We start from the raw sequence: 12928 nt of genomic DNA, 5'->3' as shown, positions 1-12928 counted from the left end.
CCAAGAGCGAACCCTAATGTGAAGGGGAATGCAGTCTACAATAATGCATCAACATTGGATCATCAGCTGCAACAAATGTAACAAACTAACAACTTCCAACTGCACTAAAAAGGGAACTCTATGAAATTAAAAAGTGGTGATAAATGTCATAGTGAGAGGAAAAGCAGATGTGCCATTGTCGAAATTCCTTTATCAAACGGTATCTTGAGTGTGGGAATGTCAAAGGCAGGCAGTGGGAAGAGCGCTTATCATCATGTGTGTTGGCTGGCAAATAATTCGCTCTGATCACTGGACAAAAAACTGCTCTGCAGGGGCTGAGCAGACTTCTGGCAGATGGGAGGAGTACCCAAGTGATTTATTTTTATTTCTTTATTTAGAGACAGGGTCTTGCTCTGTCACCCAGGCTGAAGTGCAGTGGCACCATCATGGCTCACTGCAGCCTCAACTCCCCCAGCTCAGGTGATCCTCCTCCCTCAGCCTCCTTAGTAGCTGGGACTACAGACACACACAGCTATTTATTTTATTTTATTTTATTTTATTATTTTTTATTTTTTGAGATGGAGTCTGGCTCTGTCGCCAGGCTGGAGTGCAGTGGCACGATCTTGGCTCACTGCAACCTCCACCTCCCGGGTTCAATCTCCTGCCTCAGCCTCCCGAGTAGCTGGGACTACAGGCCTGTGCCACCACACCCCACTAATTTTCGTATTTTTAGTAGAGATGGGGTTCCACCATGTTGGCCAAGAGTGTCTCCATCTCTTGACCTCGTGATCCCCCGCCTCAGCCTCCCAAAGTGCTGGGTGCTCACAGGCGTGAGCCACCATACCCGGCCCAATTTTTAAGTTTTTTGTAGAGATGGGGTCTCACTATGTTGCCTAAGCTAGTCTTGAACTCCTGGGCTCAAGCGATCCTCCCACTTTAGCTTCCCAAAGTGCTGGGATTACAGGCATGAGCCACTGTGCCCAGGTGACTTTTCATTCTACATCTTCACTGAAGAGCCAGGCTACAGAAGAAGAGATGGGTGTGACTGACGCTTCTGTCATGAGCTGTGCTGCTGTGTGGAGGTGCCACGGGCCTCCGCGAGCCACCTCCACGGACCACCAGGAAGGGGTGCTCTCTGAACCTCTTCCAGTTCTGAGGGCTGCCTGCCGGGAGAGTTGCTCCTTGCTCAGATAGACACTTGTTTAATTTACCGAAAGTTTCTCTGTTAATGGTATTATGTATGGTGTATCATGAGACACCCTTCTTGGGTAAAAAGAAAGCTGTCAAAGGCAGAACATTTAGCTTGTTAAACTAATAAAATACAGGAGGATGTTTTAACTTCAGCTGCAATTAAAATCCACTAGACTTTTTTTATTTTCTGCTGTATTAGATTTAAACTAATAAAATGAGAAAAGATTCATTAAAGTATGAGAACAATTTTGAAAAAGATAAAAACTGGGTAGGCCTTTTTTCTTCATCAGGGCCTAGAGTGTGACCCTCAGAGGCTGTGTGTTTTCGCAGCAGGGCCTCATGCAGCCCTGGGTCCTGCGGGAGGAAGGGCCCAGCCTCATGCAGCCCTGGGTCCTGCGGGAGGAAGGGCCCACTGAGGGCAGCTCCCAGGGTGGAGGGGTCTCTTTCTTGTTCCCCCTCGAGTGACCTTCAGCATCCCCTGTACACAACCCAAAGGGTAAAAAAGGAGGCTCCACTTGGGCAGAAAGGACAAGAATAAAACTTCCACTTTAGTATCCGTGCTCCATGTAGTGAAAAAAACCACAATAGAAAATGTGTGTATCAAAAATTCACCATTTGGGCAATTAACTTTTGAGATTTATAATACGGATGACATTTTAACTGGAAATAAATACTCGAGAAAATTGGTCACCAAGAGTCTGGAATCACTCGTCGAGGCTGTAAGTGAGGACTTGCTTCAGCCTTTGTGCTCTGTGTTTAGGACTAAGCGATAGTCCCAAGAAACAAAACTCTGACATGAACAAACTGGTAGACATCAAATGCTGGGTCCAGCAGTCATATTTCTGTTGCAATTTCAGGGCCATTGTTGTTCTTGGCTCTCGGAAAGTCTCTCGAATTTCCGTGGCATCCTTGTTGGATGTTCTCATGCCAACAACAAGCCAATAAACACCAGAGCAGTCAGAAGCCAGGAATCAGATTCCTATCCAAGATGATGACTTCCCCAGAGCTTGGTGGGGTGTGTGTGTGTGTGTGTGTGTGTGTGTGAGAAAACATAGCCCGTTCATGGATTTCTAATTGATTTAATAATTCGATTTTTCCAGAGAAATCCAGATAACAAACCACAGTTCCAGGGTGGTGGCTCAGGGTCTGAGGAGAATGTTTGCTGCAATGAGGTAATTCTGAAACCACAGAGAACATTACTGTTTCTCAGTAAATTTGTCACTTGCAATCCCAGTCTATTTTACTGTTATAAGTTGATGCAGTTTGCTAAGTCAAATGTGCCACATTTGTGACAATTACTGTAGTCTGTGAGGAAAGCTTTCTGATCCATAACAACTAAACCTAGTTCCACCCAGCCCATCCCATGGGGGAGAAGTATGTCTGGTCTGCCCCAGCTGCCTGGCCTGGGGTGCTAATGGCACCGAGGCACTAAGTGGCTAGGGGTAGAAGCAGCAGACACTACCCTATAATTTCACAGCCTCTAGAAAGAAGACTCCTCCCGAGAAGAGAGGGAGGAGGCGTGGGGCGGGGCACTATGCCTGTCCCCAGAGCCAGGGCCTGGGGGTCACTCTGGACATAGGAAGACAGAGAACAGCAAGACTCATGGGCCTCTCTGATGCCAGGGTGACTCCAAAACACGCCAGAACCAAAACCAAACAAACAAAAAAACAGAGACAAGGCTAGACCATCACCTTCTATCTCAGGAGATTAGCCTTACACCAAAATAAGAAGTTATTGTGTAATTGAAAGTCAATCAATGCAATCCATTATATCAACACCCTAATGAAGAAAAAAATATGCTTACATAAATTTTTTAAAAAACCCATTTGGCAGAATTCAACATCTATTTATAACAGAGACTTTCAGAAAACTAGAAAAAGAAAGGAACTTCCTCAATCTGAAAAAGGGCATCTGTGAAAAACCTACAGCTAACATCACGTACTTAGCAGTGAAGTACTGAAGGCTCTTCCCTTAAGATTGGGAAAAAGGCAAGGATGACCATTCTTGCCACCCCTGTTTTCAACAGTTTACTGCAAGTCCTAGCCAGTGCAAAAAGGCAAGAAAAAGAAATGAACTTTCTTTTTGTTCATAGTGGAAAGAAAGAAAAAAGTGGTTATATTTGCAGGCAACAAGAAGCTCCGAGAACTAAAAAGTGAGTTCAGCAAGATTACAGGATACAAGATAAACAGTCAAAAATCAACCATTTTCAAATCCTAGAAATGAACAGTTAGAAACATAAATTTAAAGATCAGTGCCAAGAAAACCCATAATGCCATTTACAATAGCTCTCCAAACATGAAATACTTTGATATAAATCTAACAAAACATGTACAGAATTTTGTATAAGTTACAAAATGCTGATGAAAGAAATAAAAAATCTGAACAAATGGAGAAAACATACCATGTTCATGGATTGCAAGCCTCAACATGGTAAAGGTGGGAATTCTCCCCAAATTGGTTTAGTGCAAATTAATCAAAATCTCAGTAGGATTTTTTTGTAGATACAGATAAATTGATCTAAACTTATACAGAAACTTTGAGTTTATATAAATAGCCAACACAATACTGAAGAATAAAGTGGGAGGAACCATTCTATTCAATTTTAGACTTACTATAAAGCTATAGTAATTAAGACTATGCTATTTGTAAAGGGATAGGCAGACAGACCAATGGAATGGAATAGGACACTCTAAAATAAACCCAACTGATTTTTGACAAAGGTGTTAAAGCAACTCAATGGAGAAGGGTAGTCATTTTTAACAAACGAGGCTAGAATAGCATGTTGTTTCATATGCAAAAACAAAAAACCAAAAAAAAAACCCTCAACTTAAACCTTATATCTTATACAAATGTTAACTTGACAAGAAATAGATCTAAATGTAAAATGTAAAACTATGATTAGGTGCGGTGGCTCACACTTGTAATCCCAGCACTTTGGGAGGCTAAGGTGAGTGGATCACTTGAGGTCAGGCATTCGAGACCAGCCTGGCCAACATGGTGAAACGCTGTCTATACTGAAAATACAAAAATTAGCCAGGTGTGGTGGTGTGCACCTGTAATCCCAGCTACTTGGGAGGCTGAGGCAGGAGAATCACTTGAACTCAGGAGGCGGAGGTTGCAGTGAGCCAAGATGGTGCCACTGCACTCCAGCCTGGGAGACAGAGCAAAACTCTGTCTCAAAAAATAAAAAAGAAAAGAAAAAGAAAAAGAAAAAAACAACCCAAAACAAAAGTAAAACTATAACACTTTTCAAAGAAAACAGGAGAAAATCTTCATGATGTGCAAATAGGCAAAGAGTTCTTAGACGTGACATCGAAAGCATGAGCCACAAAAAAAAACTGATAAACTGGATTTGATCAAAATTACATTTTTTTTTCTCTGCAAAGGACACTCTCTAGAGAATGAAAAGACACACTAAAGACCAGGGAAAATATTTGCAAGTCACATGTCTGACAGGAGACTTGTATCCAGAATATATAAAGAATTCTCAAAACTCAACCATAAGAAAACAACCAACCTAGTTTAAAAAGAAGCAAATGACTTGAAGTGACACCTGACGACAGCATCTACACTCACAGGAAAAGCTGCTTACCATCATTAGCTATAAAGAAAACGCAAGTTGCAACCACAATGAGGTCCCACCACACATTTATTAGAATGGCCAATACCAACAGCACCAGGAGCATCAAATGCTGTTGATGGAGCTGAGCAAGAGGAACTCTTGTATGTTGCTGGTGGAAATGCAAAATGCTGCAGCCACTTGGGAAACTGGTGGTTTCTGATTCAAGTTAAACATACACTTTCTGTATGAGCCAGCAGCAATTCCACTTGTAAGTATATATCCAAAAGAAAGAAAACATATGTCCTTACAAAAGCTTGCATGTGAAATTTAAGGCTTCTTTATTCATAATCATCCCAAATTGGAAACCATCCAAATGGCCCTCAACTAGTGAATGAATAAACAAACTGTAGCGTAATAGAATATTACTCAGTAACAAAAAAAAAAAGCAACTCGGATTCATGCAACAACTTGACTGCATCTCAAAGGCACCAGAATGAGTACAAGAAGCCAGTCTCAAAAGGTCACAATCTGTATGATTCCATTTATACACCATGCTGGTAAAGATGAAACTACAGCAACAGGGAACAGACCGGCGGTTGCCAAGGGTTGGGGATAGGGGGAGGTTGTGACTGTTAAGAAATACCACGAGGGGGTTTTCAGGGCATTGCACAGTTCTGTGTCCTGACGGTACACAAATCTACCCATGTCGAAACTCACAGGGGTGTACACCAAACAGTCGATTTTACTTTGTGTTAATTTAAGAAGGAAAGTACATGAGAAGTGAACATGGGAAGTCGAGTTTTAAATGTGGAGACTTTGGAAGAGCAGGTAAGTAGTTATTGTGTATGGGAGCATGGCAGTGAGAGCTCGGCAGAGGCTGCACGGAGACTTCCCCTGCTGGACTCAGTGCAGGTGTCTCGTGGATGGGTCGATCCACGCCTCTAAGAGCTTGCTATTAACAATGATAACAATCATGACAACAGCAAAGGCGGCTGCAGCATCCACCAGTGGAGAGATGCTTGATTCATTCCCTTTTCACAAAGAGCCCATGACGCATGACTTGTCCTCCTCTTGGTACCAATGGCCAACTGAAGTTCAAAGAACTCTGCAGGCCTGCCTAGGGTTGCGTGGCCCGTCTGAGGCTGGCCCGACTCCATCGTGGGGCCGCCTGGGCCCAGAGCAGACAACAGGCCTCTGGCTGCCTCTTACTCACCGTCCCTGCTGCCGCTGCTGCGAGAATACTCATGGCCTACCCCGCTGGTCCCAAGAGCCTCCTACATACCGTGGCTGGCGATGACCGGGAGGTGTGGGCCAGGGAGTGTCTGGTGCTGTCCATCCCCCCATGGATGAGATAGGCTCCCGTGCTGGAGACGATGGGGCTCCCCCCGACATCCATGGTGATGCCCACCATGCTGTGGGAGGGGACTGCTGGCGGGGATGAGGCTGCCACGGTCACCTGGGCGCCGCCTGGGGCCTCGAAGTAGGAAGCTGCGCTGCTGGGGGCGTACATCTGAGGCTCGGGGTTGTAGGTGTAGGCCGTTCGTCTGTTAGAAAGAGAGAAATCACACATGGGATGCCGTCCCATTTAAATGCCTTGTCTGAGTTCACGGATATCCAGCCAAACATCATGTAAAAGCTGCAGCCTGGAGAGGCCAGACGTATGGAGCAATTTGGACATGGCATGTGACACTCAAATGCAGCACAAGTTCAGAGCCATCATGTTGCAAAATCTTCAGGACCACAGGCTGACTCATCGAAAACTGACCCCTAAAAAATTCTAGGTCGGGTGTGGTGGCTCAGGACTGTAATTCCAGTACTTTGGGAGGCTAAGGTGGGAAAACTGCTTGAGGTCAGAAGTTTGAGACCAGCCTGGGCAACATAGAGAGAACCATCTCTACAAAAAATAAAAGATTTAGCCAGGGGTGGTGGTGCGTGCCTGTAGTCCCAACTACTCAGGAGGCTGGGGTGGGAGGACTGCCTGAGCCCAGGACTTTGAGGCTGCAGCGAGCTGTGACCGCACCATTGCACTTTAGCCTGGGCAACACAGCAAGACCCTAGCTCTTAAAAAGAAAATAACACTTAAAATTCTAAGTGGATAAATGGGTCACATGAGGGAGCTCCTGTGTGTGTGGAGATGGAGCAGTTCTGTGTCTTGACGGTGGGATTGGTACACAAATCTACACATGGGCTAAAAACACACAGAAATAGACACACATGCACATGCAAGGGCACACACGTGAACATGCAAAGCCACATGTACTCCACATGCAAGCACACACACAGAAGCATGTGCGTAAAGGCTGGGAGAACTGAATAAGGCCTGCGGGCTGCTTAACAGTTTTACCCCGATGTCAATTTCCAGGGTTTTCTTTTGTTTTGTTTTCTTGAGACAGGGTCTCCTGTAGCCCAGCCTGGAGTGCAGTGGCAAAATCATAGCTCACTGCAGCCTCAGCCTCCTGAGCTCAAGTGATCCTCCTGCTTCAGCCTCGGAATACAGGAGTGCACCACTGCGGGAGCTGGGATTACGGGCGTGCACCACCGCACCTGGCTGGTAGGTTTCCAGGTTTTGATATTGTCCTGCATGGTGTCACCACTGGAGCAAGCTGGGGGAAGGGTACACGAACTCTGTGTATTAATTTCAGAACTTCTTGTGGAGTCTCTGATTATTTCAAAACAAAATGTTTAAATAAATGAGATCGCATAAGAAAAAAGAATTTCTAAGTGATACCAATAATTCATCTGATCTTCCTTTAACATCTGGATTAAAGGAGTGACTATGTTGTCCAGACCGCAAATGTGAAGTTTTACTTGAATAATGCAGCTGTGGTCAGGAGTGGCCTTCCCTTATCGGTGAGTAAGGTTTGTGATGCGTCCTAGGGGCAGGCCCTCCGGGTGACAGGAAGGTCCCCTTTGACCTCTCGGGGGCGTGCACTCCTGTACCCTAACCCTAACCCAGGGGGACGTCTATAACTCTGTAGTACAATATCAAAACCAAGACCGTGACCTTGGTAGGACCTACAGACCTTGCTCCAATGTCACTGGTGTTACATGCACTTATTGTGTTTCTGTGTGTTTCGTAACTTTCAACATGATGCTTTAGAGAATCATATAACTCCACTAATCACAACCCTGAAGTCACAGCCAGGCTCTTGTGCACAGCCCCTGCACTTGTGAGGGGAGCATCCAGGCCAAACAGAAACAGACAAGCAGGCGAAAGGACTCACATCTAAAGTAAAGTGAGCTGCATGGGAGACACATACTTTCCTGCCCCAAGCATCACACAGTTACAGAGCAGAAAACTCTAGACGTCATTGCAACATGGAAAATCAAGTTCTATTAACAACATTATACAAAGCTAGAGTTTAACAGAGGCGAGGGAAAAACACACAGAGGTGGATGGTTTCTGGATCTCAAAGACTGACTTCAGAATGAAGAGTTAGGATTAGCCTTTTATTTTTTTTACCCCCAAGACTATCTTTTCTAAAAGTAAAAAGTACAAAAGTCTGTGATTTCTGAAATCTCCACAGGGTTATGATGTCCTAATCCCTCACCCCCCACCCTGTTCCCTTTTTTTTGGACAGGGTCTTGCTCTATCAGTCCGGCATGATCATAGCTCACTGCAGCCTCCAACTCCTGGGCTCATGCGATCCTTCCACCTTGGCCTCCCGATTAGCTGGGAGGGTCTCTAGGCACTCGTCACTATGTCTGGCTAATTTTAAAATTTTTTGTAGAGATGTTGCCCAGGTTTCTAATAGTGTTTTAATAGTATTTAGTGAACACATCACCAAAAGCATAAGGGAGAGGAATTTGTTCAATGCCTCCCCAGGTGGCAAAGGCTGGAGTCAGGGAGAGGGTTCTGGGTGTGGCCTACGGGAGAAGCACGCACATGGCTCCATTCGTGTAGATGGCGTCTCCCCCTTCCACGTACTGCACCTGGGCAGGATACACGTGCTGCACCGGCTGCACCTGAAACATGGGATACGCTGTGTTACCGCCTGTCGCGCCCTCATTTGTTGCCTGCAGATTATTCAAGCTAGACGTGTCTTCTATTGCCTTTACGAACATTTAGTACCAAATGACAATGTTCCCGCCCACAGTGCCTAGAAAGACACTGAGGAGACAGTAATGTACAGACAGCATATTCCAAACAGGCCCACACAGGTCAGGGAGCTGCGACTGCTCCCCAGAGCTCTGCTAGTGTGTCTGTGCACTCCGGCTCCTCTGTATACCTGGGGGGCAGGACCAGGAGAATGACAGCGCCCCTCCAGTGCAGTGGAAACTAGAGTTGTGGACAGAGGCCCAGCCTTGGCTCACAGGACTGTCCCTGCTTTCTGTTTTTGTTTTTTTGCGACAGGGTCTCCGTCTGTAGCTCAGGCTGGCGTGCAGGCTGCAGTGCACAGGGGGCCAAGCGGATTTGACTCTACATGGCCCCAACACCCCTTGTGGGTGGCCCTGGTGCCCCTTCAACAGCAGAAAGGAGGGGAGAGAATGTGACGGTCTGAACAGAGTGGGAAGGAGGGGCATTCCTGGGAAGATGGGGCAATGGGGGGACCCCAGCACACCCCCGCTGCCCTGTCCTCCCCTCGCTGAAACATCAGTTCAGAGGCTCAGCTGACAGGCCCCGAGGGACTCTAGCCTGAGCAGAGCTGTGGAAGCCAAACACTTTGCACGTGGGACTTCAAACTCTCACCCCAGAGGGTATCTTAGCGGCTGCCTGTGTCCACCGAATTTTGGGGTGAGAAGATGGAGGGCCACAGCAGTGGGCTTGCTCGGGTGTCACGGTGTCATGGTGACCTTGTGCTTGAGGCTGCAGGATGGGGCTGACCTGCCCCTCCCAGGACCACTGAGCATGGTATGCACTTGTCCAACGTACCACCCCCAGAATCACAAGTTCTAGGGGTTAACATCTCTTGGGTGGTGCCCCCAGGGGTGGAAGTCAAATGTCGAATTCTAGGAGACCAAGTGAAATGCAGAAGTTACAGAAAGAGCTGGGGCAGGCCCAGCACCAGAAAAGTGGTGGAAGCTTCTGGAATCATACATTGGTTTTTGTCTCCTTTCCATGGTATCTCTGGGGAGTGCCTTGACAGACAGGAGCTAAGACAGAGCCACTGGCCTGAGGCCCTGGGTCCACACTGGGCCTGTCTGGAGCCTTTTCTTTCCTGTGATCCCGCAACCTTCCTAGTTCTCATGGACACAGTACCTGACAAATGCCTGTGAACACACTGCCAATCTAGGCAGGACCCTCTCGAAGAGTGGTGCATCTTCTAGTGCCTTAGGGCTCCTTTTAGGGAGGAGCCTGAGTTAACTTGAATTCAGGATTCTGCAGGGCACAGTTGGTACACTCTGGCCCTGAGGGCCAAATCTGGCCCACTGCCTGTTTTTGTAAATAAAGTTTTATCGGCATATAGCCACGCCCATTTGGTTGCATATCATTTATGGCTGCTTTTGTAATACAGTGGCAGAATTGAGTGGTTGTTCCAGAGACTGCCTGGACCACAAACCCCCCAAAATATATAATTTGGCCTTTTCTGGAACAGTTTGCTAACCATGTTTCCAGACTGCCCCCAAGCTGATGATCTGTGTTGCTACTCGGCTGGTCAGCCGTGCTTTCAAACTCTGTTCTTATATCATTGAAATCGTAAGTGGCATTCCCTCTGTTGTGCCTGCATCCGAGGGTATGGCACTCACTAGCAGATGGCTCCTCCAGTCCAGAGCCCTTTGTTTCTGGCTGCATTTCTACCTGAGCTCCACTCAGCAGGCGCGGGGTGCTCACCGGCTCCCGAATGCTTGTTGAATTTCTGAATGAATGAAAGATCACCAGCTTTCTTGGCTTGTTGCAAAACTATCTGCAGTAAATGATTTTTTTCTTTTAATTGTACAGCTTCTGGAAAAGCCTTTTGGCTAAGAAACTGAAGCTTACAACAAGGAACAGCAGCCACAGAAAAGGATGCACGCTTCAGAGATTGTTCCAAATCGCCGAGTGCTAACTGCGCCCCGGTGTGCATGGTGCTGCAGTGCTTGTCATTACCTGCTGGGGTACCTGGGGAACTCTGGGGAGGGAGATCGGCTGCATCTGGGCCCCTTTGGGAGCGGAGCTGGCTGCCTGGACCAACACCCTCTGAAAGGGAAGGGAGAGAAGGCCAGTCAGACTTGTCAGAGGTCAGTGCTGAGGACACACACAGAATGTAAAAGGCTGTTTGTCTGTTCACATGCTCTTTATTAAAACATAGGTGGGACTGATCAGAGGGGACGGCGGGGTGATGGTCAGACTTGCACACTCACACCGACCTGGGCAGACACACGGCAGGTATGTGCAGGCACACAAACAATGCACATACATACACAAGTGTGCACATACACTCACCCCAAGCACCACACATATGCACGAATTTGTGGGCACACACACACGTATGCACACACACATACACAGAAGCCCATGCACCTTCACCTGCCCGGGCAGCTTTGCCTCTGTGGGTCTGTAGTCTGCAGCAAGGTGACACTGACGGTCCCTAGTACAGAGGGGGCTGCTGGGGCCCTCTGGACAGCCGTCTACATCACTGCCTGGGAGAGCACTCTGTGGCACCCCTTGCTTCTGTAGTATAGCCCGGACTTGTTTCCATTTTCTAATGAGGTTAATGAAGCCAGAGGGCTCAAGTACTGCTTCTGGCTACAGAATACTCGAGTGCAGGTGCCCTGTATCTGGGTCGTTCGCTCTCTGATCCCACTGCTCTCCCGCCTCCTAAGTCAAGTCTGCACAGTGTGACTTTGCTATTTTTCTGGGAGTGATGATTGGCCACACAAAGCTATGAAAACAGGAAGGGTCAAAGTGAACTCATGTCGAGGGAGGAACAGGAGTGTTTTGTGTGTTTATTGAGAGCTGGGGCTTTAGGAGTCATTGGCTGCAGTGCTGTGATTTCCTGGCATGAACTGTGAATGTCACAGGTAGCAGTGACTGCCATATATACATCACGAGGGGTGACGGGTGAGGACACACCATCCCCAGGGTTGCAGGAATGGAGCTAAGGATGAAGATGGTGCTAATAAGGACGCCAGTGCAAGGGCATTCCAATTCCAGGTGAGCTGGGTGCTGTGTGCTTGGAGAATGCACAGGGTCCTGGCAGGTCCTCAGACAGGGACCACAGTGATGAAACCTGGGATGAACGTGGTGGCCGTGAGTGGCACTGAGACCTGTCCACGGTGGCTGCTGCAGAGGAAGATAGAGTCCATGTAGGCCTGGGAGAGCCTGAGAGAGGGGCTTGGCAGGAAGAGCTGAGGGCTGACTCCTCTCGGACAGTTTCAAGTGGGCAAGGAAACATATCAATTAGGCCACAACTGCTGGCAGGGCGATGGCATCTGATCCCCACCTAAGATGGGCTTCCAAGACACCCTCCCCACTGCCATTATGTGCAAGAAATAAAAGGTAAAGATTCCTGACTATACATGCTACATCAAATAAATCGCTTCACTGTCTGCCTTGTGGTTTTTGCTGAATTGAGTTTTGTTTTGTTTTGAGACGGAGTTTCACTTTTCTTGTCCCTTGTTGTCCAGGCCGGAGTGCAATGGCATGATCTCAGTTCACTGCAACCTCTGCCTCCTGGATTCAAGAGATTCTCCTGCCTCAGCCTCCCGAGTAGCTGGGATTACAGGCATGCACCACCACGCCTGGCTGATTTTCTTTTCTTAATTTTTTTGTATTTAGTAGAGACAAGGTTTCATCATGTTGGTCAGGCTGGTCTCAAACTCCTGACCTCAGGTGATCCACCCGCCTCGGCCTTCCAAAGTGCTGGGATTACAGGCACGCGCCACCGTGCCCGGCCCTGAATTGTGTTTTTTAAACCATAATCATTTCTTTTTGCTGTGCTCCTAACTTTTGGATTCCAGATCGAGGTGGTCACATGGCCACAGTGGACCTCAGCACACTCCAGCCTGTTTCATGTGGCCACTGCCATTCACTTTGTACTTCTGTCTTCTTTATGGCTTATTTCATTCCATGGTAGAAATCCAGGAGCAGAGAGAGCCTTAATGTGAAAATTCTCTCTCTGCAAAGTTTAAAGAATATATTCATTCAGGTGCTAGATTCCATTTTGAACCAAATCTTAAGAATTCTAACTCATCTAGGCCGGGCGCGGTGGCTCACGCCTGTAATCCTAGCACTTTGGGAGGCCGAGACGGGCGGATCACTGAGGTCAAGAGTTC

The 12928-nt window shown here is 47.3% G+C and overlaps 1 protein-coding gene across 5 annotated transcripts in view; it reads right to left on the bottom strand.

Moving 5' to 3' along the window:
- The window catches only part of RFX2 (regulatory factor X2), a 120159-nt gene that overhangs the window by 37058 nt on the left and 70173 nt on the right, over positions 1-12928 (bottom strand). For all 5 annotated transcript variants that reach the window (XM_023186739.2, XM_023186741.2, XM_023186740.2 and 2 more), the window contains 3 exons: positions 10761-10850; positions 8619-8698; positions 6015-6276 (listed from right to left, as the gene is read on the bottom strand). In XM_023186739.2, coding sequence (XP_023042507.2) covers positions 6015-6276; positions 8619-8698; positions 10761-10850 — 432 coding nt within the window. The remainder of the gene's footprint in view (positions 1-6014; positions 6277-8618; positions 8699-10760; positions 10851-12928) is intronic.

Source organism: Piliocolobus tephrosceles, chromosome 21 (assembly GCF_002776525.5).
Source record: "Piliocolobus tephrosceles isolate RC106 chromosome 21, ASM277652v3, whole genome shotgun sequence".
NCBI classification, from domain to species: domain Eukaryota; kingdom Metazoa; phylum Chordata; class Mammalia; order Primates; family Cercopithecidae; genus Piliocolobus; species Piliocolobus tephrosceles.
The sequence above is the reverse complement of the archived record's forward strand: the minus strand, read 5'-3'. Positions and strand labels throughout refer to the sequence as shown.